At 43.6% G+C, this 26,135-nt stretch overlaps 2 protein-coding genes across 8 annotated transcripts in view; one reads left to right on the forward strand and one right to left on the reverse strand.

Moving 5' to 3' along the window:
* Positions 1-26,135, reverse strand: part of LRRC34 (leucine rich repeat containing 34) — a 431,531-nt gene that overhangs the window by 293,005 nt on the left and 112,391 nt on the right. For 6 of the 7 annotated variants that reach the window (XM_078666059.1, XM_078666064.1, XM_078666062.1 and 3 more), the window contains exons 6-7: positions 21,491-21,544; positions 11,733-11,792 (exon numbers count right to left, since the gene is read on the reverse strand). The exons of the other annotated variant lie outside the window; for it this stretch is intronic. In XM_078666059.1, the coding sequence (XP_078522185.1) occupies positions 11,733-11,792; positions 21,491-21,544 (114 nt within the window). The remainder of the gene's footprint in view (positions 1-11,732; positions 11,793-21,490; positions 21,545-26,135) is intronic. 7 annotated transcript variants of the gene reach the window in all.
* LOC144790637 (cytochrome c1, heme protein, mitochondrial-like) lies at positions 23,274-24,349 on the forward strand. Its single transcript, XM_078665369.1, has one exon. It carries the CDS (start codon positions 23,300-23,302, stop codon positions 24,134-24,136), a length of 837 nt encoding a protein of 278 aa, XP_078521495.1. The 5' UTR covers positions 23,274-23,299; the 3' UTR covers positions 24,137-24,349.

Below are 26,135 nucleotides of genomic sequence, written 5' to 3' on the forward strand. Positions count from 1 at the left end.
TCCCAAGGGTTGGCTGCTTTGGCACCGTGGTGCTGATTCTTGCCAAAAGAGATTTTTAAATATAACTGACGGTTTTAAGACTGTTAGATCTGATCCCCGTTTTGATTTGAGTCATACTGTCACCTCTTACTCTGTTGGCAAGTTGTGTCAAGCTTGGCTGAAACATTCAACTTTACCTGCGGTTAAGTATCACCTTTCCAAACTGAATGCAGACGTGGATTTGAATGATTTCATTAAGGGCCCAGCTAGTGGCAGGTCGAAAAGGTGGTTATATGGTGTTTACAATGAAATTTGGAAACTCTCACAGATTGAGGCTGCTTCACGCCTTAGGGCTATTGATCAGGCAAATCTTGAGAAAGTGCTTGCAGTGGTTGACAATAGCATTAACGTGCTTTCCTCTAGAATTTACACATTAGATAATATTGTGTCGTCTGTTGTTGATATTGTGCATGATGAAGTGTCTGTATTATACCATGGTCAAAATCAATTACGTTCAATCATGCAGTTTGCATGGACACTACAGACTCTAAAAATGGGTAAAGTTCCCTGGGGATACATGAACGTTTCCTCTTTATTTGCACCATTTAATTTGACAGACAAACAACGCTTGCTTTCAATGCGTGATGCTTCCTTTTCTATGCTCCATATTGAAAGATTGGAATCTTTACCTTTTTCTGTGGCAGAGACCACTGCTGCTACGTGGCTTATCCACGGTTTAATAACGCTGCCTTTTGCTTTATATAAGTTTTCAAATTGTATGAAATATGTGCCAATAGGTCGTTTTGAACCCTTAGGTAGCGGTTTTCTTCATGAGGTCTGGTCACTCCCATACACATACAGATGTTTCAAGGATGAACAAGAGGTTTATCTAACAGGGGATGAGTGTACTGAGACGGCTACTACTGACGCGGTTTCGCAACCGCATGCTTGATTACTATGGCACACTGCCGTTAGCGACTCTAAGCACGGCGTTTGGATTATCTTTTCGGTTCTCCTATTTCACCTGTGTCCAGCCTGTATTTCGCTGTCTGACCTGTGATTTCCTTTGGGCCATTGATTTGTGTCTCTGCGGACCAGCATCTTCTGACGTCGATTTTGATCAACTGATGAGTCCTATCATTGCTCACGAGTTGGTTTGTTCTGACGAAAGGGTTATGGCCTTGGCGGTGGCACATGGACTAATGGGTCCCTGGGATGTGTTGTCGGCAGCGCAGAATTTCTTGGAACTAAGTTTTCTTGAGAACCCACCGAGCTGTCCTCTGATGGTTATAGAGGATCCGGTGCTGGAAGATCACGTATGTTCCTTTCATCTTTTAAATTGGATGGCTGAACTGTTTTCTGATGAGGACAGTGACTTCCTCCTGGAGGCTGTTGCAGCTTACTTTTCATATACGGTCTTATCTTAGACACTGCCTCAAATTGACATGCTGATTGATAGCATTTCCTTGACTTTATTGACTTTTGGTCAAGACATTTTATTTTTCCTTGCCTATTGGCTTGAGCCACATTATATTTGTGGGCTATTTTTTTAGCATTAATTTTTATAATTGAATCTTTATTCATGCTCGTTTATAAATGGATTCTGCTCTCATGTGATGGCACTTCTGTTACCTTATTTAGTCCGTTCTCGGATCATGGGGGGGTGTTGTATAGCTCCTATATATCCTTATATCGTGTTAAGTTAGCATAGGTACATTTGAGATTTAAACGCCATTTTTCCTTTCTTGCAACTTCTGCACACGACCCTTAATTGTTGACTTAGCTTTCAACCTAGTGGTTTGCCGTGGTGTATGTGAGAATAATATGTTATTGCTCTGATATCAGTCTTGTTTAATAAAACATGTCTGCACGGAGAGTGCTGAAGTTTCAGGAGCAACACGATATGGAATTGTTATGAGGTCTGATCTCCACGCCTTCATAGTCATAACACAAGTGCAGCCTTTGCCAACTTGGGCTTGAGGCGGGATTGATATTGCTTTGCACGAGAATTGTTAACACACTTGATGCGGTGCACATGCAGAGAGAGCTGGTGTATGCTGATGTGATTCCTTCATGCTAGGACACTAAGGTATGGGCCCGCCCTAAAACAACCCAAAGAGACCTTCTTAGATAATAATATAATATATGTGTTAGGGAGGGTGAGATATAAGTGTTGTTAACTCTTATTCATTACAGCATGTTAACATGCTGTCACCATTCGCTTTTTATGTCTTAGTAACTATGCTGATAATTTCGCTACTGATAATAAGTATACTTGTATTATCAAAGATACTGCGCCTGAGAAGACGGCATTAGTAAATAAACATTTCAAATGCACATGTGTCTTCTTTACTCCATGTTCTGGTTTGTAATGATAATATAACGAAAGAGTGTTCATGAGTCCCACGTACCCTGAGGTACTGTAAGTTCATGTTCTGGTTTGTCTAAACATTGGGTGTTTGATATGTCCAATGAGACACTGTAGCTAGCTCGGTAAGGGGTGAGTTGGTTGCTAAGGTAAGTTTTGGGACACCCTAATTTGCCGAGGTTCCACTCCTCTGTGCACAGTTCTGTGTGAGTACAGAAACCCTGCAACAACACATGACAGTAGTCACCAGCAATGCATCATGGTAGTCGTAGTCATAGGTACATACATCAAAGCTGCCAACACCGAACCCTGCATGCCATGCCACACTCCCCATACACAAACAGTTTAGGCATATGAAAATGTGTGTTAGGAATCTGTGTTGGGAAAACACACAGCTGATCATTGTCCATGTCTGTCCACAGGAGAGTCATCGCGCAGAGCAGCGCAGGGAGGGGAGTCTAGTGCAACAACAACGGCTGCGAGGGAGAAGGCCACAGACACAGCTGGACATAGCACTGTCCCTGAGGATACAACCACAACCCACGCACCCACAGCAATGGAGCAAGACACCACTGCACAGCCACTGTCGCCCCTGCTGTTCGAGACACAGACTCCGCCAGCACCTGCAGATGCCACAACACCCAGGGTCCCCTGTGCATGTGAGGCCAAGGAGGCAGGACGTACCACCATTAAGGATCCTGGAGAGCTCCGATGAGGAAGTGGTCGAGGCTCCCAGACCTAGCACACCACCACTGGCTGGCGACGCAGGCCAACATGGGTCAATAGGATCTGGCCGTGCAAGTGACCGTGGCCGTAGGGCACGTGAGCAGGATGAGGGGCAGAATGCACAGGGGGTCTTTGCTGGGCTGGAAGCTACAATGGTTAAGGTCCAGCGCATGCAGGCCAAAGGTATCATGGCAGTGCACAGACAGGTGCACATCCTGAACAGCAGGATGTCAGACATCGATCGGGGGATAGGTGCCATGGCAAAGGGAATGGAGGCCATGGGCAAAGGAATGGAGTCAATGGGCAAAGGAATGGAGTCCATGGCAGAGGGTGTGAGTGACATGGGTGTGCGCATGGGCTCCCTCTGTGACAGGCTTGAAAGTGACCACCAAGAGACGCGCATGTATAGGCGCGAGGTCAGGCTGCTGAATCAGCCTATTAACCGGTTGGCAACTTCTACCACACTGCTGTGCCGCCGCTCTGTAAACATGCAGACTGACATTGTACACTGCTGCAGTGACTTGTCCAGGGGGATGGGGAGGGTGACCTCTGCAATGGAGGTGCTGCTGACACAGCAGACAGCCACACGTGGTAACACGTGTGTTGGGGACACCGAGGAGTCAACAAGCAGGAGTGGGTCCAGCACGCCTGTACAGGACATTCGTCGGAGCAGCAGACTCCATGCTGATGACACCGGCACGACTGCGCAGGTAGACCCCCAGCCCCGTGGCTCCCAAAACATCATGCGTAAGCGCAAACATTGAGAAACATAATGAACACAGGACAGGTCACAGTGAAGTGAACTTTGGCCAACCAGTGTGCAAAGTGCATTTAATTTGATATATGTGCTTTTGGATAGTGCAGTAGTGCATATTAAAGTGAGTGTTTTAAAAAAATGGACATGCCTGTGTGTCATCACTCTATTAAAAGTATCTGTTCGTGATTTCTGCGCGTCGCAGTCGACCATCTGTTGCTGGTGCTGCTCCTGCTGCATTGTGATCTGCTTGTACTGTCCCATCATCTATGTCCTCATGATATGTTAGTTCAATCTCTGTGCCCTCCTTGGTGGCAAGATTGTGCAGCATGGCGCAGGTCGCAATAATCTTGCAACAGATAATTGGCGTGTATTGCCGTGCACCTCCACTCTTATGGAGGCACCTAAATCTACTTTTCAGCAGTCCAAAAGTACGTTCCACCACGCAACGTGTTGTTCTGTGTGCCACGTTATAACGCCTTTCGCTCCTGGTGGATGGGTTCAGGTAGTAGGGTGAGCACAAATGACCGCAGGGCATATGCACTGTCACCTGGGTGGAAAATGAATTTTTGATTAGTCACATACTCATGATTGCTCCTTCTGCATGGACTATCAGGGTGTCTCACACATACTTACCCAGCAGGTATCCATCACCAAAATCACCAGCCACAAGGCGTCTGTAGATCCCACTGTTGGTGAATATGTAGGAGTCGTGGGTACTCCCAGGATATTTGGCTACAATGTCCGTTATCATGTTGCCAGCGTTGCAGATCACCTGCACATTGATAGAATGTGTGGACTTCCGGTTTCTGTATATGTGTTCAGTTGCTGCAGGTGGGCATAGTGGGATGTGCGTCCCATCGATACAGCCGATGATGTGCGGGAACTGTGCAAGGTGATAGATATCGGTTTTTGTCCTTGCTAGTTCTGCAGGTGTCTCAGGGAACTCAATGCAGTGTTCCATCCTCTGCATCATGGCGTCAAGGAATTTTCAGAAAAACCGTGACAGGCAGCTCTGGGACACCCCACCTACTGTGGCTATCACGTGCTGGTAGCTCCCAGAGGCAAGAAGGTGTAGGCAGCACAGCACCTGAACATGGGGTGGGATGGCGTGTGCTCTTGGGGTTGGGTGTTCCAGATATGGCTGGAGGTCCCTGATCAAGTCCAGGATGGTTCTGGGGTGGAGTCGGTACCTTTGCAGGATCTCTGCTTCAGTGAGTTGGAAGAGGGTGATCCTCTGCCTATACACCTGCTCCTCCCTTAGCCAGACCCTCTCTCCTGCTGCCTGTATCCGTAGCCGCCTTGCAATAACGTCGAAAGCCGCCATTGTGGTTGCACAGTTGCATTTTGGGACCTTCTTATATATCCTGTTCCTGGTTTCCACCTGCTTCCAATCCATGGTAAATACCGACTCTTAAATACCGAATTTCATGAAATTCGGTATTTTCGGACTTTGCTACATCTCAACTGGCCTTTTTAACCATTTCCTATTTACCGACTCGGTAAATATGAATTCGGTATTTTCCGATTCGGTAAATTTCCATTTCTTATTTACCGACTCGGAAAATATGAATCCGGTAAATTCCGAATCGTGTGATACCGATTCTGTGTTTTACCGACTGGTATTTACTGATTCGGTACGTTTTTGGTGACATACATCTCGATGCACTTATACCGGTCTGTAAAGGCCGAAATTACCGAATTTCGGCCGTTACCGACCGGTATTTGGCTACCTACATCGGGCCCTTACTGTGCACATGGGGAGAGTGAAGGAAACCCCGTAGCAGAAAAACGTCTACAACACAAAGATCTACCAGCTGTTACCCTCAAAGCAGGTCTCATTCCCAAACTATCACAACCTATGATCACAGGTAACCATTATCCTCATCTCAATTCCTTGGTGCAAGATACCTGCAAGGAGGGAGATGATTGGTCGACTACTATCGCTCAACTACTATCGCTCATTTCTCTCAAGTGGACAACCACGAATGGCAACCTGCCAAGCAGAGAAAAAGTAGAAAACAGCAAAGGGAGGATTAAGGACAAATCCCTTTAAGGGTTTCTTCTACCCAGGTGGAGGATATTATCTGGGATAATGACCGCAATTTCAGGGCAGCTTAACAGGAGGATCCCTCATTCTACAAGGCCTGGCGTGTAGCAGTCGGCCAGGAACACCCGACAATAGTAAGTCCCCAAATCTATGTGCACAATGGGTTGTTGTACAGAAAAGGTGGCCCCAAGGATCCTACCCAATTATTGATCCCCACCCCTTTTCAGGATAAGGTCCTGTTCTTGGCCCACAGTCAACTTCTGGGAGGTTATTTTGGGAGGAAAGAAAACAAGCGGGCCATTTTAGATAAATTCTACTGGCCAGGTGTATTTCAACAAGTGCAAAAACACTGCAAAGAATGCCCTACCTTCCAAAGTTTCGCGGATATAAACCACCCAGAGTACACATGATACCATTGCCCATAACAGATGTACCCTTCACCCGATTGGGGATGGACATACTAGGCCTTCTCTTACCCTCTAGGAGTGGATATTGTTATGTGTTAGTACTTGTTGCCTATGCCACACTGTTTCCTGAAGCAAATGCTCTGCGCAATCTCAATACTATGAATGTGGCCAAAGCCATGATCGACGTGTTCGCTGGGGTGGGTTGTCCAAAGGAAATGATGACAGATCAAGGGACCCCTTTGTTTCCAAAATCATGAGCCAAGTCTGTCACGTGCTGGATGGTACTCATATATGAATAGCTGCCTATCACCCCCAAACTGACTGTTTGGTTGAGCGATCTAATGCCACCTTGAAAAACACTTAAACAAAACGAACTGAACTCTGAAACGAGACATTGGGAAGATATGCTACCCTTGGCCTTGTTTGCCATAAAGAGCAAAGTCCAGAGGATTACAGGTTGCCAACCTAGCTCTCTGTTAGACATGGTGAAAGAGAATGAAGGGGATGGCACTTAACTTTTGTCCCAGTATGTAGCAAGGCTGCAGACACATCCAGGTCAAATACAGATTATGGTGAAGGAAACACCTGGAACATACCCAAATTCAATAAAAAGGACAATAGGACAAAAAAGCAAAGAAGAGGGAGTTGAATGTGGGAGATTATGTTTAGATTATGATTCCATCCTCAGATCATAATGTACTGGGTATGTGCCAGGGACCTCACAAAGTGTTAGCTAAAGTGACCCCCATCACCTATTAAACTGCACTAGATTCCTTTAGAAAAACCTTCCAAAAACATCATAACAATCCCCTCAAGAAATGGGAAGGCCCCCTACCAGTGCTGACAGGAGTACGAGTTAAAAATGAACCTCTTTTCCTACATAGTATAGATTCAGATTTAACCCCCTCCCTGACACAAGAATTGATAAAGCACATACAACCCTGTGACGAGGTCTTCTCTATTGCGCCAAGTAGGACCAATGCAGTTGAACATGCTATCCGCCCCCCTGTGAAAACAGTATGACTAAAACCCTACTGTATACCGGAAGGTCAAAGAAAAGTTATAAAAACAGAAGTACATCAAATGTTACATACACATGGGGGTTACCGAGCCTTCCACCAGTGAGTGGCGTTCCCTGATTGTGTTAGTGCCAAAACTGGATGGCTCTGTCTGGTTCTGCATAGATTTCAGAGAAGAAAAATCTCACAATTCGAAACAGATCCCCCTTCCTAGGGCGATGAAATCATGGAACAGTTGGGAGAAGCTCAATAAAGCAGAACCCTCAATTTATGTAAAGGGTATTAGCAGGTGCCCCTCCGAACTCACACAAAGACAAACTGCTTTTTCAACCCCAGAAGGCCTGTACCATGTTAATGTATTGCCCTCTGGCTGCATGGCGCTCCTGCCACGCCCCAATGACTTATGAACAGTGTTCTACTACCCCATGCTATGATTCCGCGGCGTATATTGATATCATTATATACAGCCATACTTGCAGCCAACAGATAGATAGACATCTCCCCAAGAATCCCACCCTTTTACTCCCCCTAGCCTTCAGTCCACTATCCCTGTTCTCCTGGGTACCAGCAGACTACCCCTTCTTCCTACATCACCCAGACTCCCACAACAACTAATACCTTTACCCCCCTGTCACTCATCTCAATTACTCGACCCCACGCCCTTGTCATGCATGCTGATTAACTGCCGATCGGCCTCCTGCCACGCAACTGAGATCTCGGAAACTATTCTTAGTGAAAACATAGATATAGCATTCCTTACTGAAACCTGGTTAAACCCCCATTCCACTCCTATTCTAGATCTACTGATTCCCCCTGGCTATCTCATCATTAGAAAAAGATAGAATTAAACAAATGGGAGGGGGCCTTGCCATTATCTTCAGAGATAACCTTAATATCTCCCTTATACAACTGTAAGACCCATCCACATTCGAATACCTCTGCACAGATATTCATACCCCAGGCTTCCAGACCATTAGGCTCCATACTATCTACCACTCTCCTGGAAACTCTATCTCCTTTACTGAAGAGATGTCCAACCTTATTACGCTAGCTTCACTATCCCACTGTAAAAACGTCTTTCTAGGAGACTTCAACATCCACTGGAATAAAAATGACGACCCAGCGGTCTCCCGGTTTAACGATATCATGGACATTACCGACCTGATCCAACTTTGCCAATCCCCAACTCACAACAAAGGTGCCACCCTTGATGCTATCCTGACTAAAAAGGATCACACCTCCCTCTCTAAGATCCTTCCAGTAGACTGGTCTGACCATCACCTTATCCTCTTCGACTTAAATGGCTCCATTATACACCCGACCCCTACAGGCATTTTACCTTTGAAACCTACCCGTAAACTTCACCTCATTCCCCCAGGCGAATTGGAAGCTACCATTAAATCTCGCTTACTTGTCCCCCTCTCTCACATAGCACCGACGTCCTAACTGAACACTACAACAATTCGATTTGTGATGCCCTTGATCAAATCGCCCCTATAAAATTCAAACAAGAAAAAAAAGTCACACCAAAATCCTGGTTTAACTCGGACCTTAACATGGAAAGACGAGCTCTCAGGCACTCAGAGCGTACCTGGAGGAATCATCCCACCACTGACAATTTGGTCCTATGAGAAATGCTAGAGCACAATACAAAAAACACATCTTCAATGAAAAAGCTTCCTATCTTCACAAGCAGCTTGTTCATGCCAGAAACCGCCCCAGAGAACTCTTTAACATTGTTAAAAAACAAACCTCCTCTGGCCCCCCGAAACTACTAGCCACTATTGAAAGATGTGAAGAAATAGCAAGCTTCTTCTCCAACAAAGTCAACGCAATTGAACTTTCCTTTGCCGCCCCCCCCTTTCACCTCAACTTCCCCTCAAACTCCACCTCCCCCCTAACTTGCAAAGCACCAGCTCGCTCTCTTCTCCCCAGTCTCAAGACACCCTCCAACCACACTCTATACCCCACCTCCCAGGCCCCGCTCTCATACACCACCAAACTAAAAACAATGCCTCCTGGAGCGAATTCTCCCCTGTATCCGAAACAGCTATCGTCAATTTCATCTCCAAACTCAAACCGTCCTCTCACACTAAAGACCCTCTCCCCTCTCACCTGGTCCAAGAATTCAAAAACATCATTGGCCCAATCTGGAGCACCATCATCAACTCCTCTCTCTCCACTGGCTGTGTTCTGGCCTCTCTTCAATTAGGTCAAATTTCCCCCATCCTCAAAAACTCCTCTGCCGACCCCAATGACCTCAACAACCTACGCCCCATCTCCAACCTTCCCTTCCTCTCTAAAGTCCTGGAAAAATGTGTCCTTTCCCAACTTGACAACCATATTATCTCTTTCAATCTCCTTGACATGTTCCAATCAGGCTTCAGAAAAGGATGCAGCACTGAAACAGCCATGCTCAACATTACTGACGATATTCACCTGTCTCTTGACAGAGGTGAATCTTCTCTGCTAATCCTCCTTGACCTTTCGGCAGCGTTCGATACTGTACACCACTCTACCCTCCTCAACACCCTTAAAATTCGATTTGGTTTTAAGAGCACCGTACTCAAACGGTTCTCCTCTTTCCTTCAAAACAGATCCCAACAAATTAAGCTCAATCAATTCCTCTCAAAACCCCAACCGGTCTCACTTGGAGTCCCTCAAGGCTCAATCCTCTCCCCTACACTATTCAACCTATTCATGGAACCATTAACCCTCATTCTAAAACAAGCCAAATTATCCTATAACCTCTACGCCGATGACACCCAACTTTACTACAAGATCAAATTCCATAATGACATCCTCCACCTCAACGACACACTGAATAAAGTTCAAGCCTGGTTCCACCTCAATCATCTCAAACTGAACCCTAAAAAAACTGAAATCATCTTATTCAGTCCCAAGAACAACTCTCTCCCTATTCAACTCTGGATCAATGACATCACAGCTCTTAACTGCCCCCTCTCCACCTCGAACTCTGTCAAATCCCTAGGCATCAGTATCGATCTTAACCTCAATCTCATCCTACACATTAAAAATGCTAGCAAAAGTGCCCTTTTCACCCTACATCACCTCAAAAAACTTAAACCCTTCATTCCTGCAGAGGACTTTAGAATCGTTGTCCAATCAGTTGTCCTGTCCAAAATTGATTATGGTAGCGCAACACTCGCTGGCACCCCGAAAATCCACCTGGCACCTATTAAATGTGTTCTCAACCTCGCTGCCAGACTTATCTCTGATTGTAAAAAATTCGACCACATCTCTCCTGTCCTTAAAAACCTTAACTGGCTCCCAATCGAAGGAAGATCCACATACAAGATTGCTTGTATCACATACAAAGCCCTCCACCTTAACACCCCTTCTTATCTGGCTGACAAACTACAAAAAGCGGGGTGCTCTAGGTCCCTAAGGAGCACGAACTCCCTTGTCCTAATCCCTCCGAAACTCAAATACAAAATAACCCAATCCCGTGTATTCTCTGGTAATGCCCCTACGATCTGGAACTCTCTCCCCGAAGACCTCCGCTGCAACCCCTCCTACCCTCTCTTCAAAAAAAGGCTCAAATCACTTCTTCTCGACAAATACTGGGGCACGTAAGGTCGCTGACTATAATGCTGCCCGACTCCTGGCCCTCTGCTTTCACCTCACCCCACCCCTTTTCCCACCTCTCTAACCTCCTCTCCTCCTGTCCATAACACCATATTTCCCTTATTCTCTTTACCCTCCTTCCTCCCTCATTCCTTACCTCTCCTCCCCTCTCGTATCCTCCGCCATTATCTGCACTCACCTATGACATCTTATCTTGTTACCTCCTTTCCATGTTGAATGTATATTTTTGGGAATTATTCATGATTAATACCCACTGTGAACTTGTAAATGTATTTATATTGACCTTGTAAAGCGCTCTGATACCCTCGGGTCCAGTAGCGCTATATAAAACTCTCAAAATAAATAAATAAATAAAATAAGATAGAGCATCTGAGGCAGTCTTAGACACCTTCAACTCCTACTGGTTAAAAGTTAATCCCAAAACAAGTTAATTAGCTGCTAATTCTGATAAATATTTGAGATATTTCATTGCAGGTGGACAAATAAGGCCACAACCTGAAAAGGTTGCAGCCATTTCATAGATTCCTATGCCTAAAAGCTTTGCCCATTATTGGGCCATTAATACATTACAATATTATTTAGAGGGCCGCAAGCTTACACTCTTTACTGACCATGCCCTGTTAGAGTGGATGACACAAAATAAAAGTAAAAACGATAGTGTCCTTACATGGTTTTTGACCCTTCAATTATTTTGCTTTTAAACCCTCCACCGTAAGGGCACTTAGCAGAAAACCAATGCACATTACATATCCCGATAGCCCCATGAGAGTTTTCTTGGTACCAAGAAAGTAAGGAAATGAAGATGTGAGGATTTACATACCTGGGGATATTCTCCTGCTGGTTATCTGCTGTGCTGTCCTTTTGCTGTAGTCCCTCTATGCTGTAATACGTGGGAAAAGAAAGAAAGGAAAGTTAAAGAGACTGACGTATCAGTAAAACAGACTTGTTTCTTTCAAACAGACCCGCGGAGCTAACCAATGGAAAGGCGACAGCGGAAAGAAAATGGAGGTGCGAACTCTGGAAAAGGGGAGAAGAAACCCGGCCACGAGATCCTGGGAGGACGGAACAAAATCTGAGAAAGGAAGAATTACCTGGAATTATCCTGCCAAGTGGAAGGAGTGCCCACTTCGAAGGGAGACGGGTGAGCAAGCCACTGACCCAGAGAATCATAATGGACCCAGTCTGGAGGAGGAGGACGTCGAGTTGGGCCTGGAGGAATAGTGGATTGCCCCAGAGGACGCTGACAAGCTGCTGCAACTCTGGAGAGTTGCAGCTGAGCAGGTGAGTACCCGGCGCAGATTTTGAACTTATTGAGAGGGAGGAGGAGTTAGTAGAAAGGATACAGGACACAGGCGGTGTTAGTCGAGGGTGTATTAGCATTGTGTATGCTTTCCCAAGTCAAAAATCTGAATCCAAAAGGAAATGCCTAAATATAAATAAACTCACGTACACAATAAGGACTACAAGTCGCAAATTGCTCTGGGCAGAACAATATAAAGAAAAAGGATTGTTTCTTCACCAGAAGGAATTACGACAAATACCTAAAAAGGAATATTACATTGAAAATCGCAATGATTAGACTTTCCTGAATATGCCCAAGATAAAGGATATATATATATATATATATATATATATATATATATATATATATATATATATATATACAGGAAAACTCTTCTCAAAATAGCCCGGTTACCTCGGCAGGAAAAGAGCTCAGACCACCAATAAAAAAAAATATATATATATATATATATATATATACATATATACATATATATATATATATTCGGCATAGAGACGTCCAGCAGCAGCATACAGCAGCAAAACAGACGAGGCAAACCCAATGTTGTGAGTAGTGGTTTTTAATTACTCATCACCATACCGCCATATTACGCGTTTCGGTGCAAACAGCACCTTGATCACATGACAATGATACAAGGCAGGCGTGCTCAATTTAAAGGGCTCAGAGCCAATGGCCCGTTACCAAATGCATAGATATAGAAAATATACTGTCACGAAAAGTAACTGCATCAATGCATAATTACAGTTTTGTCACCAGTGGGCATGATTATAGCAATTCGGTTACACAGTTGAAGATATTTAGATATGATACGATATTTGTTCAGATCATATTTGTGCACTGAGTTTAAAAATAAATAAATACAAATATGTACATACTCATTTAAAATTCATCAATTTACATTACTGGCAGCAACAAGTAAAATTAAAAACTTTATGCAACGCTGCGCAATGTGAAAAACTAAAGTGCATCGGGGAGGGATTCTCTATACGTAATGTACGCACCAGGCATTATATGTGTAAATATATAAATATATAAAATAATATATACATATGTACATACAAATGTAAATATACTTGTATTTTAAGTTCATCATAAATACAACCATAAAAATTATGTTAACATTCCATTTGATGATTCATATAGGGCTCCCCATATAAATTTAAATTTCTTCTCGCATGGAGTAACCGTATGTCATGGGGATAAATCCCTTAGTGAGATGTACTTGTGTGCCCACTTAACCTATAGGTGACTAATGGTTAACTGACATTTGGCTCATGGGCTGTTACGTGCAACCCTGTGATAATATGAAAATCAGTGTAAGTTTAAAATGTGATATTTGGTTGAGGCAGCTACTGTGTTCATTCAGGTTTGTTCCGCACCATTATAGTTTAGAATATTCAGAGATAAGTGTGGCAGTCTTCTCCCGCGTTTAATCCATTGGGTCTCTTTGTGTCTAGTAGGATAATATGTTGTGTTTCTAGTCTGCGCAGCAATAGATCACGGTCACCACCCCTTCTCTGAGGAGGAACAGTGTCTATTACAAAGTAGCGCATTTCAGAGGCCTTTTTGTTATGTACTAAGCCGAAGTGCCTAGCTACCGGGTACGCAGTGTCGCCGTTGGTGATGGCTCTTAAGTGCTGGAGTATACGCTTGTACACCTGTGGCCTCGTGCTACCAACATAGCGTAGGCCACAGGGACATTCCAGCACATACACCGCGTACTCGGTGCGGCAGGTCAGCTTATACCTGATGGTGGTCGGTATCTTGTTAAAAGGCGTAACATAATCCTTCCTGCTGACTCCATTCTTACAAGCCTTGCAAGTTGGACAGCGCAGAAACGCAACCCCTTGCTCTTGTCTAACCATGGAGTCTCTACACTTGTTTCTGGACTACTAGATACCAGGCAGTTACCAAGTGTTCTTGCTCGCTTATAGGCAATCATGGGGGCCCCCTTAAACTGATTGCCTAATACTGGGTCACTCGTAATGAGTGCCCAGTTGCGTTTAATGATGTTCCTGATGGTACGGTGCTGGTTATTGTAGGTGACAATCAAACGAGTTGTATTTTCCTCTTTGCGGTTGGTTGACTGCACTGCACTTGTTGTGGTTCCCGTAGATTCTGTGAGATCGCAAGATGTAATTGCTAATAGTGAGGTTCTTGCTTGTGCATTTGCACGATTCATGGCCCTATCTATCACAGCCTTACTGTAACCTCTCTGGCTGAATCTCACAGCACATTCTAGCTGCGCCGCTAAGCAACCTGCATTAGTGCTGCAAATGCGTCTAATGCGCAGCATTTCGCCGTAGGGTATGCTCCTAATTAGGTGGGCAGGGTGATGGCTACCAGAGTGGAGGATGCTATTACCTGCTGTTGCTTTTCTAAATAGCTTGGTTTCCAGTTTCCCTCCACTCACAAAAATTTCCACATCTAGGAAGCAGATTGAAGTATCACTGATCTGACTAGTGAATTCGAGATTCATACAATTGTCATTAAGACTGTTGATGAACTCCTCGGCTTCTTGTGTGGAACCGTCCCAAATCACGAAAAGGTCATCTATGTACCTTAACCATAGAACAACCTTGGTGGCCATTGTGTCCGCGAAGTTAGCCGACAGGACCTGCTCCTCCCAGTATCCCATATGCAAACAGGCATAACTGGGAGAGAAGCAGGCCCCCATCGCCTATCTATCTATCTATCTATCTATCTATCTATCTATCTATATATATATATATATATATATATATATATATATATATATATATATATATATATATATATATATATATATATATATATATATATATATATATATATATATTATTTGTTTCCTTTCTCCCAAGATAAAGGATATATATATATATATATATATATATATATATAACGCTCCAAATCCTTTCAAACTTGCAGAAAGAACAAACAGCACTCGAAGATGGAGGCTTCAACACGCTCAGATTTTATTCAGCGGGGGGGTGCACACAGACGCGTTTCGGCGGTCTGCCTTCGTCAGTGTGTGATGCACTGTGTTTACTGCCGACATTGTTTTGAACATTATTTTGTATCGTTCACTCCCACATTCAATAAGGCATAAACATCGACAAGGGGACTCGCACCATGCATGGAATAGCGGCGGCCATCTTACAGTGTGTGTTTTTTATACCACTGAGTAACAACAAACAAGATAGCATAATAGCATAAATGTTTAAGCCCACAGATGGGCAGCCACCTTATTCTGCATATTTATATATGAATCCACAATCCTGAGTGCCAGCAACACCGCACAGGCACGAAACAGGCACAGACCACAAACGAGGATTTTCAAAAGGTAAAGTGCTTTATTCCAGGAATGGAGACAGCAACATGATGCGTTTCGTCCGGGGAACCCGGACTTGATCACATGACAAAACCAGAGAGTTATGTGGTTAAATACTGGTTACAATCACAATAGGCTCCTCCCATATTGCAAACAATATAGAAAAAATACTACCATTTAGAGCATGTTTGGCTAAACGAAAATTAATATCAAATATAGAGCTCGAGTATAGACTCAATATATAAAGAATATAAATATAAATCCTTGACAATTAAGGGCAAGTGCCTATATAAAGATGTCGCCAATACAAACTACACATATGCAAAAATGGTATAGAATATGATAATAGGGCCATATTAAAAAAAAACAGTAACAAAAGTTGAAACCACATCCTAAAATAGTGCATGAATAAAAGTGCAAAGTATAATTACCCAAAAATTGGGAAAGAGCATCCCAGTGTTCAGGCAACAAAACCTGTAGCAAGATGTCTCTTAAAGTGGAAAAAGTGCAAAGTGCAAAAAAGTGCAAAGTACGGCAATTACATAAATATTCAAGGGGAAAAAAGAAGTCAAGATATTTTAAACAGCAGGATAAAGTGCAGAGTTACTGTGCATAATACATAATATGACGAAAACTATTTCAAAAGTAAGATATTGGATTAGACTTAATACTTATCCCATCTACATATTTTGCAGAAGATATAATCCTCAATGTCATGTATTGATAAAAACCACAGAGTTTGATCCTTTAAAAAATTAACAGTTGTCTTCAACATAGGATAAACAACTTTTTATGTAAAAAATAAGGTATAAAACCTATATAAGAATCAAAACATATGACACTGAAAAAACATATAAAAAAGTATTTTCACAGGAAGTTGTTCAGATCCTCCCCCATGTTTAAACCATTAGGGATCTTACTATTCAGCCTGAGTATGTATTGGCTCTCCAACTGTCTTAGTTTCCTTTCTCTGTCTCCTCCTCTTTTATTAGGAGGCACTGCATCAATAACAAAGTACTGTAAGTCATTTAAATTGTTGTTATGGACCAATTTAAAATGGCGAGCCACAGGGTAGTTGGGGTCAGAGTTAACTATTGCACGGAGATGCTGCAATATGCGGTTGTATACTTGTAGTTTAGTACTACCTACGTATAACAACTCACATGTGCATTTTAAAACATACACCGCGAAATCGGTCTTACATGTGTATACATTGTTGATTTTAATCACAGCATCCGTAAGGCCCTCAACAAAATCTGTGGTGTTGACACCAAACTTACAGGCCCTACAGGAGCTACACTTTCTGAATCCAGTTTTATTGGAAAACCAATGTGGTTTAACAATGGTTTCAGGGCTAGTTTTTACTAAAGCATCCCTCATAGAGGGTTCCCGACGAAAGGTGATACTCGGTCTATCTTCCAATAAAGGACCTAAAATGATGTCAGTTTTTAAAATTGGCCAGTTAGACTTCATGATTTGTTTAATTCTCTTTTCTTGGTTGTTAAATGTATTGATAAGACGAATAGTGGGTTTATCCGTCTTAGCAGTAACCTCATTAGGTGAGTCTACAGTTAGCTCCTCTGTATTTGCTTCTGTGTGTTTAGACATCACCTGTTTAAGAGAGCTAGTAAGGGTATTTTTATCATAGCCTCTATGTAGGAATCTCTGAAAAGATCCATTAAGACAGTTGATGAGATCAATTTCATTGTTACATATGCGTCTGATTCTTAAAAACTCCCCGTAAGGGATGCTTTTAATAAGGTGATAAGGATGGTTGCTCTGTGCATGTAAAATAGAATTACCAGCAGTGGACTTTCTATGCATTCTAGTCATGATGTTCTGATCTTTGATGTAAACCTCAACATCTAAGAAATTAACCTTAGTGTCACTGATGTTAGCAGTAAATTCAAGATTTAGAGAGTTGTCATTGATGTTACTGACAAAATTCTCTGCTGACGATTTACAACCCTGCCAAACTATAAAAACATCATCAATAAACCGCCACATCTTTACAATGCCTGTTTCCTCCTCCTCCAGACAGTTGCGAAGCCCACCAAGGACGTGCCTCTCCCACCAGCCCACGTGTAAACACGCGTAACTGGGGGAGAAGCACGCGCCCATGGCAACGCCACGCATCTGCTGGAAGATCTCATTGTTAAACAAGAAAAAATTATTGTTAAGGCATAAATTGATCATGGAAATAAGCATTTTACTGTGTTCATAATACTTGATGTCTCTTGTAGACATAAAATATTCTATTGCATTTATTCCATCACCATGATTAATGGAGGTATAAAGAGATGTGATGTCCATAACAAGAAACAAATAGTTAGGTTTCCACACAACTTCTTTCAATTTTACTAGGAAGTCACTAGTGTCCCTTAAATAGCTCGGTAAAGCTTCCATATATTCATGAAGGTAGTAGTCAACATATTTGGAAAGGGGTTCCAAAAGCCCATTCTGGGCAGAGATAATAGGTCGCCCAGGCACAGGCGAAATGCCTTTATGAATCTTTGGCAATAGATATAATGTTGGAGTAATGGGAAAGTCCTTCTTAAGAAAGTCAAATTCCTTTTTACTAATCAAACCTTCCCTTTTCCAAGATGCCAGATTAGTGTGTACCACAGATTTTACTTTATTCAGTTCATTGAATGAGGCTTTCCTGTAACAAGCTGGGTCACTCAATTGTCTTTCAGCCTCCTGTAAATACATAGTACGTGGCCATAAAACGACATTTCCACCTTTGTCTGCTTTGTTGACAATAATATTGCCATTAGATTTGATTTTCCGAATCAGTTGAGAATATTGCTGATCTCTGAAACTCCTCTGTTTGTTACTCTTAGCCACCGTCCGATTTAATTCTTTTAAGTCCTCAATGACTCTATCACTAAAGATGTCAATGGCATCCCTAGGCATCACAGGGACAAAAGTTGATTTAGGACCAAAAGGACTGTTCCCAGCACTTCCACTGCTGATACCCATAGAACCCAAAACTTCCTGGGTATTGATGGCGAGGTCATTGTCATCATTGACCAAAGAATGAGCAACTTTCAACGCTCTAGTGTCAGCTATGGAGAAGTTACTGTTACTCTGGGATTCATTTAAGATCTTATTGGCTTTTTCACTCTTTTTATTGGTAGTGTGAAATTTAAGAAGTTTCAATTTCCTGATGAATTTAAAGGTGTCAATTCTCGCTTGGACGTATTTGAATCCATTGTAAGGACAAAAAGAAAGTCCCAAAGATAAAAGCTGGGTTTCTGCTACATTAAGATTAAGTTCCGTCAAATTTATCACAGTGTTCTCCACTGCAGTATCAACTGTATTTTTGTCTTTTTTGTTTTTAGATTTTTCCAAGTTATTTACATTTTTTTCATTTTCATCTTTATTAATCACCAATGAAGTCGTGTCATCCGGAATTACTGTGTTGGAAGACCGCAAAACTTTGCTTATGATTTTGCTTGGGCATTCCCCCTTCCTCTTTTCTTTGTTGTGAAGCTGTTGGCGTTTCCTCCTCTCTTTACGGGATTTGTTCCGCCTCTCCCTCTTGCTTGTGGCATTCCCCTCGACCTTAAGGTGTTGCGCCGATCTTCCACCATAAAAACCAATTCCTCAGATGGAGTAAAACTACTAACCCCAACTGGTAGATCATTAGTATCATCGTCAGAAACCCCACTACTATACACAGAACTCAAATCAGTATCACTTTGCTCAGGCGCTGCTGCCTGTTGAGTTGTAGTAGTTTGAGATGTGCTTGCTGACATTGGCACAGATGAGGTAAGTGCTTGTCTTTTAACAGATTCAAACTTCCTAGAGAATGTGAATATCCTCCCATTCTCATAATCTGCTTTGTCTCTGGCGAATTTGAATACTTTGCGGATTTTAATAGTGTCTTCATATTTGTTAAGACGTTTTTTGATCTCCTCCCGCCCTTTAGTTATTGCTTCCTGATCTTCCATTGCATTCAGTTCAAGGTTGAGCTTTTCAATCTGAGACATTAGTTCCCCTCTATCGATTTCGGCGTATTTGATAAGAATACATACTATGCCCATAGATGAATCAAGATTATGCTGGGCCCACTCCTTCAGCATGAGGGGGTTAGGGTTCTCAAATGAAGGTGCTATTAGTACCCTTAAACCACGAGGCACCCTATTAGCTTCTTTATATTTTTGCAAACTTTTTTGTTCCCACCACTTAGTAAGCTCCGTTCGGAGCAGTTTCTCAAGTTTTTTTAATTTGGATCTGACGTCATCGCATTCATTGGGTTTCTCCTTCGGCTTTCCCCCAGAAGTGACAACTGCCGGTAAATTTAAAAAAAGAGCATCTGCTACTTGCTCTCTATCTCTGAAAATGTCAGCTGCCATCGCCATTTTAATAACGGAATAGATTGACTTAGCACCAGTTCAAAAGAGTCTTTCCAACGTGTAATATTTGACACGAAAGTGAAAGGTAGAACGATTTTCCTCAACTCTCGTTGAACCCACGACTATCCGGGCGGCAACACAACGTGTAACACGGCTCACCTTCGTTCGACGCTGATCAAGAAAAAACTCGGGTCCTCCGAACCAAATGATTCCTCTACAGCAGACGAGTTACCAACAAGCCAGGTCGCGTATCAAATCCGCTTCTCTTCCGGATCGTGGGGGGCTGGAGCACGCAGTAGTCCTTCCGGATTCAGAACAAATCGCCAAAAGCGATGACGGCCAAAAACTGCAAACCAGCCACAATGTAGAAAACGAGAGGGGTCCGTAGAAGACGAAATCGGCCAATTCGTCAAATGAATATGAATCCACAATCCTGAGTGCCAGCAACACCTCACAGGCACGAAACAGGCACAGACCACAAACGAAGATTTTCAAAAGGTAAAGTGCTTTATTCCAGGAATGGAGACAGCAACATGACGCGTTTCGTCCGGGGAACCCGGACTTGATCACATGACAAAACCAGAGAGTTATGTGGTTAAATACTAGTTACAATCACAATAGGCTCCTCCCATATTGCAAACAATATAGAAAAAATACTACCATTTAGAGCATGTTTGGCTAAACGAAAATTAATATCAAATATAGAGCTCGAGTATAGACTCAATATATAAAGAATATAAATATAAATATATATATAAATCTCATCTGATACTATTACTTTCTCATATATGGAAGGGAGGAAAGATTGTAACATAAAGAAGGGGCGTTTCTAATCTTTTAGGTCTAAGGAATGGCAGATCAGTCACATAATAACCTTCAGTTGCCTTCACTGATACATTACTTGTTTTCCAACCTAACTACCAGGGGCCCGATGTAGGTAATCTCGATTTAGGTAAATTGGAAGTAGGCAGATGTAGGTAATTTTTCTTTTTCAATTACCGAATCTGTAAGGTAATAACCGATTCGGTAAATACCGAATCAGTATTAGCCATTAATTCCTATGGGCATTGAAGCCCGTAGGAATCAATGGAATCAATGGCAAATACCGATTCGGTAATTACCGAATCGTTAAATACCGAATCCTGCCATGGGGAACGGGGTGTCACTTTGTCAGGCTTGTGTGCCATGTGGCACACATACATGCCCTAAGGGCATGTCTGTGTGTCACATGGCACAGGTGTACATGCACAGATGTGCATGTACACCTGAATTCGTTATTTACCATGTAATAGTATTACATGGTAAATAATGAATTCTTAGGGGCCTGTGGCACTGTTTAAAGCGCCACCTACATCTGCATTTACAGATTAGGTATTTTTATCGAGTCTGTATTTACCAATTCGGTAATTTTACCGATTCGGTAAATACAGATTCGGTAAAAATACAGAATCTGTAAATACATGCCCCCTACATTGGAAAAGGCATTTACCGGTCGGTAACGGCTGAATTCGGCCGTTACCGACCGGTAAATGCCTACCTACATCGGGCCCCAGATGTGTTGGTGATGGAGACTTCTAGGTATTATCTCTGGAATAGTTACTTACTGCTCGTTTATTTTTTCCGCCGAGGGTCCCGGTAAGACTGCCACATCCGAAGACCTAGAAGGAGAAAAGGAGAAGACAGAAAATCTATATTTGAAGAGATTTTCATTACCATTTACATATATAAATATCGCAATACTTTGAATATAAGACAAAATTGAGAAACAAATTAAAAATCCTCGCCTTTACATCAGGCCTGTTTTCCAAAAGTACCAAAAGTGGTGTCAGAAGTGGGATCTGGAAGTATGGAAGAGGTGGTGAAGAAGAAGGCAGAGAGCTAAGAGAAGCTGGAGTGGGCAATGGAAAAGTTTCCCAATACAGCAGCAGAAGATAGCGAAGCAATACACAAGGCCCTGACAACACAATATACAACGCAGGAGAAACCCTTGGACGACTGGCTGATACCCTGGGACAACAGAGGGGGAATGCTGCGTTTCGTCAGTGGTTCAGCAAAAATATGTGAGTGGACAGGATCCATATTTTTCTTTAACAATTTCGAGAGCGTAGCACAGGCCGCAGCCTAGCTGGCTTACCAATGGAGGCATTATCTAGATTCTTTGTTAACGGGTGACTTATAATCCGGCTGCCAGGCTTCAAATCCTCAGAGCACTATCACTATACTGAGATAAAAGGAACATTCTGGAAAGCTTGGGGGTTGACGATGAAACTTATTGAATAAAATTGCATCATCTTAAAGAAGGATCCCAAGAAACACGCAGGGCATTGTATTACAGGGTGAAAGACTTAACTGGCCACTGGTTAAAACCCCTCACAGCAACTGAGGAGGACATAATGGAAATGATATACCTGGAACAATACCTCCCCTCTCTTCATTCTTCCATACAGGAAAGGGTAAGACAGCAGACCCATCTGACTCAAGAACGAGCTATTGAAAAAGCTAGTGCCTATAGTCAAGCTCAGGAACTACAAAAAGGGAGGGAGGAGTCAACCTGGAGAAGACCAAGTTCAGTACCTGTTCGTCATTCTCCTCCCCTTCGCAGAAAAACCTGAACTTGTGACTTTATTGCCTGTTCCTGTATTACGGACTCCTGTGCCTCAACCACAAGGTTTTCAATGTGGAGCGTGATTCTGCCCTGTTAAGGAGGAGGCCCCGGAATCAGGAATGACACGACTCCTATCTATAATGCTGCAAGGAAAAGTCCCCCTTACCATTGTGAGTTATCCTTTAATGATGTACCAGTTACTGCCTTGGTAGACACTTGATGTCTGAAAAGTGTGATGTAGCCCCAAGCCTTACCCCATCATGCTGTTCAGACTCATGAAATAGAGAATATTCAGTGTGTACATGGGGATAGTAAAGGATACCCCGTAGCAGAAATACGCCTACAACACAGAGATCTGCCGGTTGTTACCCTCAAAGGGGGTCTCATAACCAAACTAGCAGGACCTATTATCATAGGTAATGATTACCCTCATCTCAATTCCTTGGTGCAAAATACAGAGAAGGAGGGAGATGATTGGTGGACTACAGCTCTTTTCTCTCAAGTGGATAAACACTGTATTTCTTTTCTAAAGAGAGGGAAGCTGTGGGGCTGACTGTTTGCTTTTTGAAAGTATTTGTTAAATGCAGCCCTTGATGGGTGCTGTATTTAACATAAATACTTTTAAAAGGCCTGCAATCAGCCCCACAGTTGTGCTGCATTAAGAAAAGAAATGCAAGGTGAGAGTCCTTACGTCACGGGAAAGTCAAAGATGGTGGCGGTCAGCCTAGCAGCGCCAAGCTCGGTTCAGAGGGGACTCCTCAGGGTCCCCGGGGGTGGGGCGGCCTGGTCTTCGCAGCCCAGGGCTTCCATGTCCATTTCCAGTCTGTCCAGAGACCGAAAGGTGGCCCTGTCCATGCTGGGCGTGCTTGCTGCTGGAGGGGCTGGCTTAGCCCGGGTTCTACACAGATCGGTAAAAGCCAGTGATTTAGAGGTGCATCCTCCAAAGTATCCTTGGAGCCACAACAGTCCTTTTTCTGTCTTGGATCACAGCAGTGTTCGTCGTGGTTACCAGGTATACAAACAGGTGTGTGCTGCCTGCCACAGCATGGAATACCTGGCCTTCCGAAATCTGGTGGGAGTCAGTCACACAGAAGCGGAAGCAAAGGCTTTAGCAGAGGAGTGTGAAGTGATAGACGGCCCTGATGAAAATGGAGATATGTTTACCCGGCCAAGCAAGCTGTCTGATTACTTCCCCAAGCCATATCCTAATGCGAAGGCATCCTGGACAGCGAACAATGGGGCACTGCCCCCTGATCTGAGCTACATTGTCAAAGCTAGGCACGGTGGTGAGGATTACGTCCTCTCTCTTTTGACCGGCTACTGTGATGCTCCCACAGGGGTCACCAAAAAAGATGGCTTATATTACAACCCCTACTTTCCTGTCCAGACTATTGGCTTGGCACCGCCTATTTACAATGAGATCCTGGAGTTTGATGATGGCACTACAGCTACCATGTCTCAGGTCGCTAAGGATGTATGCACATTCCTTAGGTGGGCAGCTGAGCCAGAACATGACCAGCGCAAGCGCATGGGACCGAAGGTTTTAATGATTGGTGCCATCCTTATTCCCGTGGTGTACTATTTGAAGAGACACAAGTGGTACGTATTGAAGAGCAGGAAGATTGAATATAGGCCGCCTAAGTAAAACGTCCAAAGCACACCACCTCAGCACTCAAATGATCCATTATTTGGCGCCCTATGCAGTTGGTTACAACGCCGTGGTGCAGATGACTATATAAAGCCTTTCACCTCCATCTAAATCCCCGAACAGGAGCCAGCAGAGTCACAAGGAACTCATATCTGTTAATATTATTATTGTTCATGGCTCTGCTGTTTTTCTTCTTTTACTTGTCATCCTCACTGATGTTGTCTACAAAACCCAAGCATCACCTGGCTTTGAACAGAAGGGACTTGGGAGGAGGAGAGACCGTGGGGTTTAAGACAAATTGATTGTGTTCTTCTTTTGATTCTCAAAGAGGAAGGCAGATAAATTCAAACAGTGTCTTTAAAAAAAAAAAAAAATGCATCATGTTTAATAGAACAAATGTGTGCTTTCAGATGATCCTGGATCCTGAAACACACGTTATGCTTTTAAACTTGCTGAAACGCCCATAGGGCTAAAAGCGCTTCAGTAGTTAACCCCTTCGGTACCGCAACATGTAGGTACAACTCTAGTTCACTGGAAGGGCTGGGATAAGGTGGTCAGTGGTTGGTTATTGGGCACCTCTTTTATGACACACAAGCACTCCTTCATTATTTCCATGCACATCTGTGAGCACGACTAGCGGCCTGGTCCCCATAGCACAGCAACTAACTCCTGCACAGCAAAGCGAGGTAGGTGGAGTACAAGGCTGAGCACTAGTTTTCACTACCTCAGTTTCCACACAGGTCTGCAGAACATGATTGGTGCACTGGCCTCCTTAGCACAGCAGCTAACTTCTGCACTGCAGCTATCCCATGCACTGCATAGCAGAGTGCTGTAGGTGCAGCGAAAGGCCGGAGCACTACTTTCCACTACCTCTGTTTCCACACTAGCCTACAGAGCACTATTGGCACCCTTGTCCCATTAGCACAGCAGTTAAAACCTGCACAGCTGTTCACCACGGCAAAGCAGAGCAAGAGAGGTACAATGCAAGACCGAGCACTAGTTTTCACCACCTGTTTTTCCACACAAGTCCACCGAGCACAACTAATGCCCTTCTCTCTTTAGCACAGCAGCTAAACCCTGCACAAAAGCTAGACCCTGCGCAGCTTCTAACCCTTTCACACTAGAGCGAGGCAAGTGTAATGCAAGACCGGAGCCCTAGTTTTCACTACCTGTTTCCCAAAAAGTCTGCAGAGCCTGACTGGCGCCCTGGTTCTTTTAGAACAGCAGCTAACCTCTGCATAGCAGCTAAACTCTGTATAGCAGGGTGAGGCAGGTGAAGCACAAGGTTAGGGCACTAGTTTCCACACAAACACCCCATCTATTTCCACACAAGTGTGCAGTGCACTGCCATCTTCCTCTCCCTATCTGACAACATTTAGCCCCGACAGCAGCACACTGAGTGTAGACTCGCATCACTAGTTCAGTAAGCCTCTGGGGGCAGCTGGCTATAAGGCTGATTAGTGCTTTATGATGGTTGGCACATAGTTTCACATAAACAAGACTCCAATATTTCCACGGATATGCTCCTGCCCTTATGACAGTGCACATGTCAGATGGGCTGGGGACACTGCAGCTGGTGCATGAATAGTTATTAGAATCCCAGGGGGCCTGGTGATAAGATGGTCTGCGGTTAACAGTGACCATTGTTGCAAAGCACTGCTTTCCCAGACCCTTAGGATAAGAGTTAACTACTACAGCACACAAGGAGACTTTGATGAAGAACCCCTGCAAGTACATTAGTCCATGGGGGTGGGTGGAGGAGGAATAAGGTGGGTTTATCGTGAGTGGCACTGTTTTCACACCATTTTAAACCTGTAATGCCTGGCTACTTCAAGACCAAACACAAGTTAACCCCTACAGCACACAGTGATGCTGTGCAGAATAACCCCATGCTGGTGCCTCATTAGTTAAGTAGATCACGAGGGGCCAGGCGACAGGGTGGTCAGTGGCTGACATGGGTCGACGATGTTCTCATAAACACCCCCCTCGATCCTTT

This window comes from Lissotriton helveticus, chromosome 11, assembly GCF_964261635.1.
Source record: "Lissotriton helveticus chromosome 11, aLisHel1.1, whole genome shotgun sequence".
Lineage (NCBI taxonomy): Eukaryota > Metazoa > Chordata > Amphibia > Caudata > Salamandridae > Lissotriton > Lissotriton helveticus.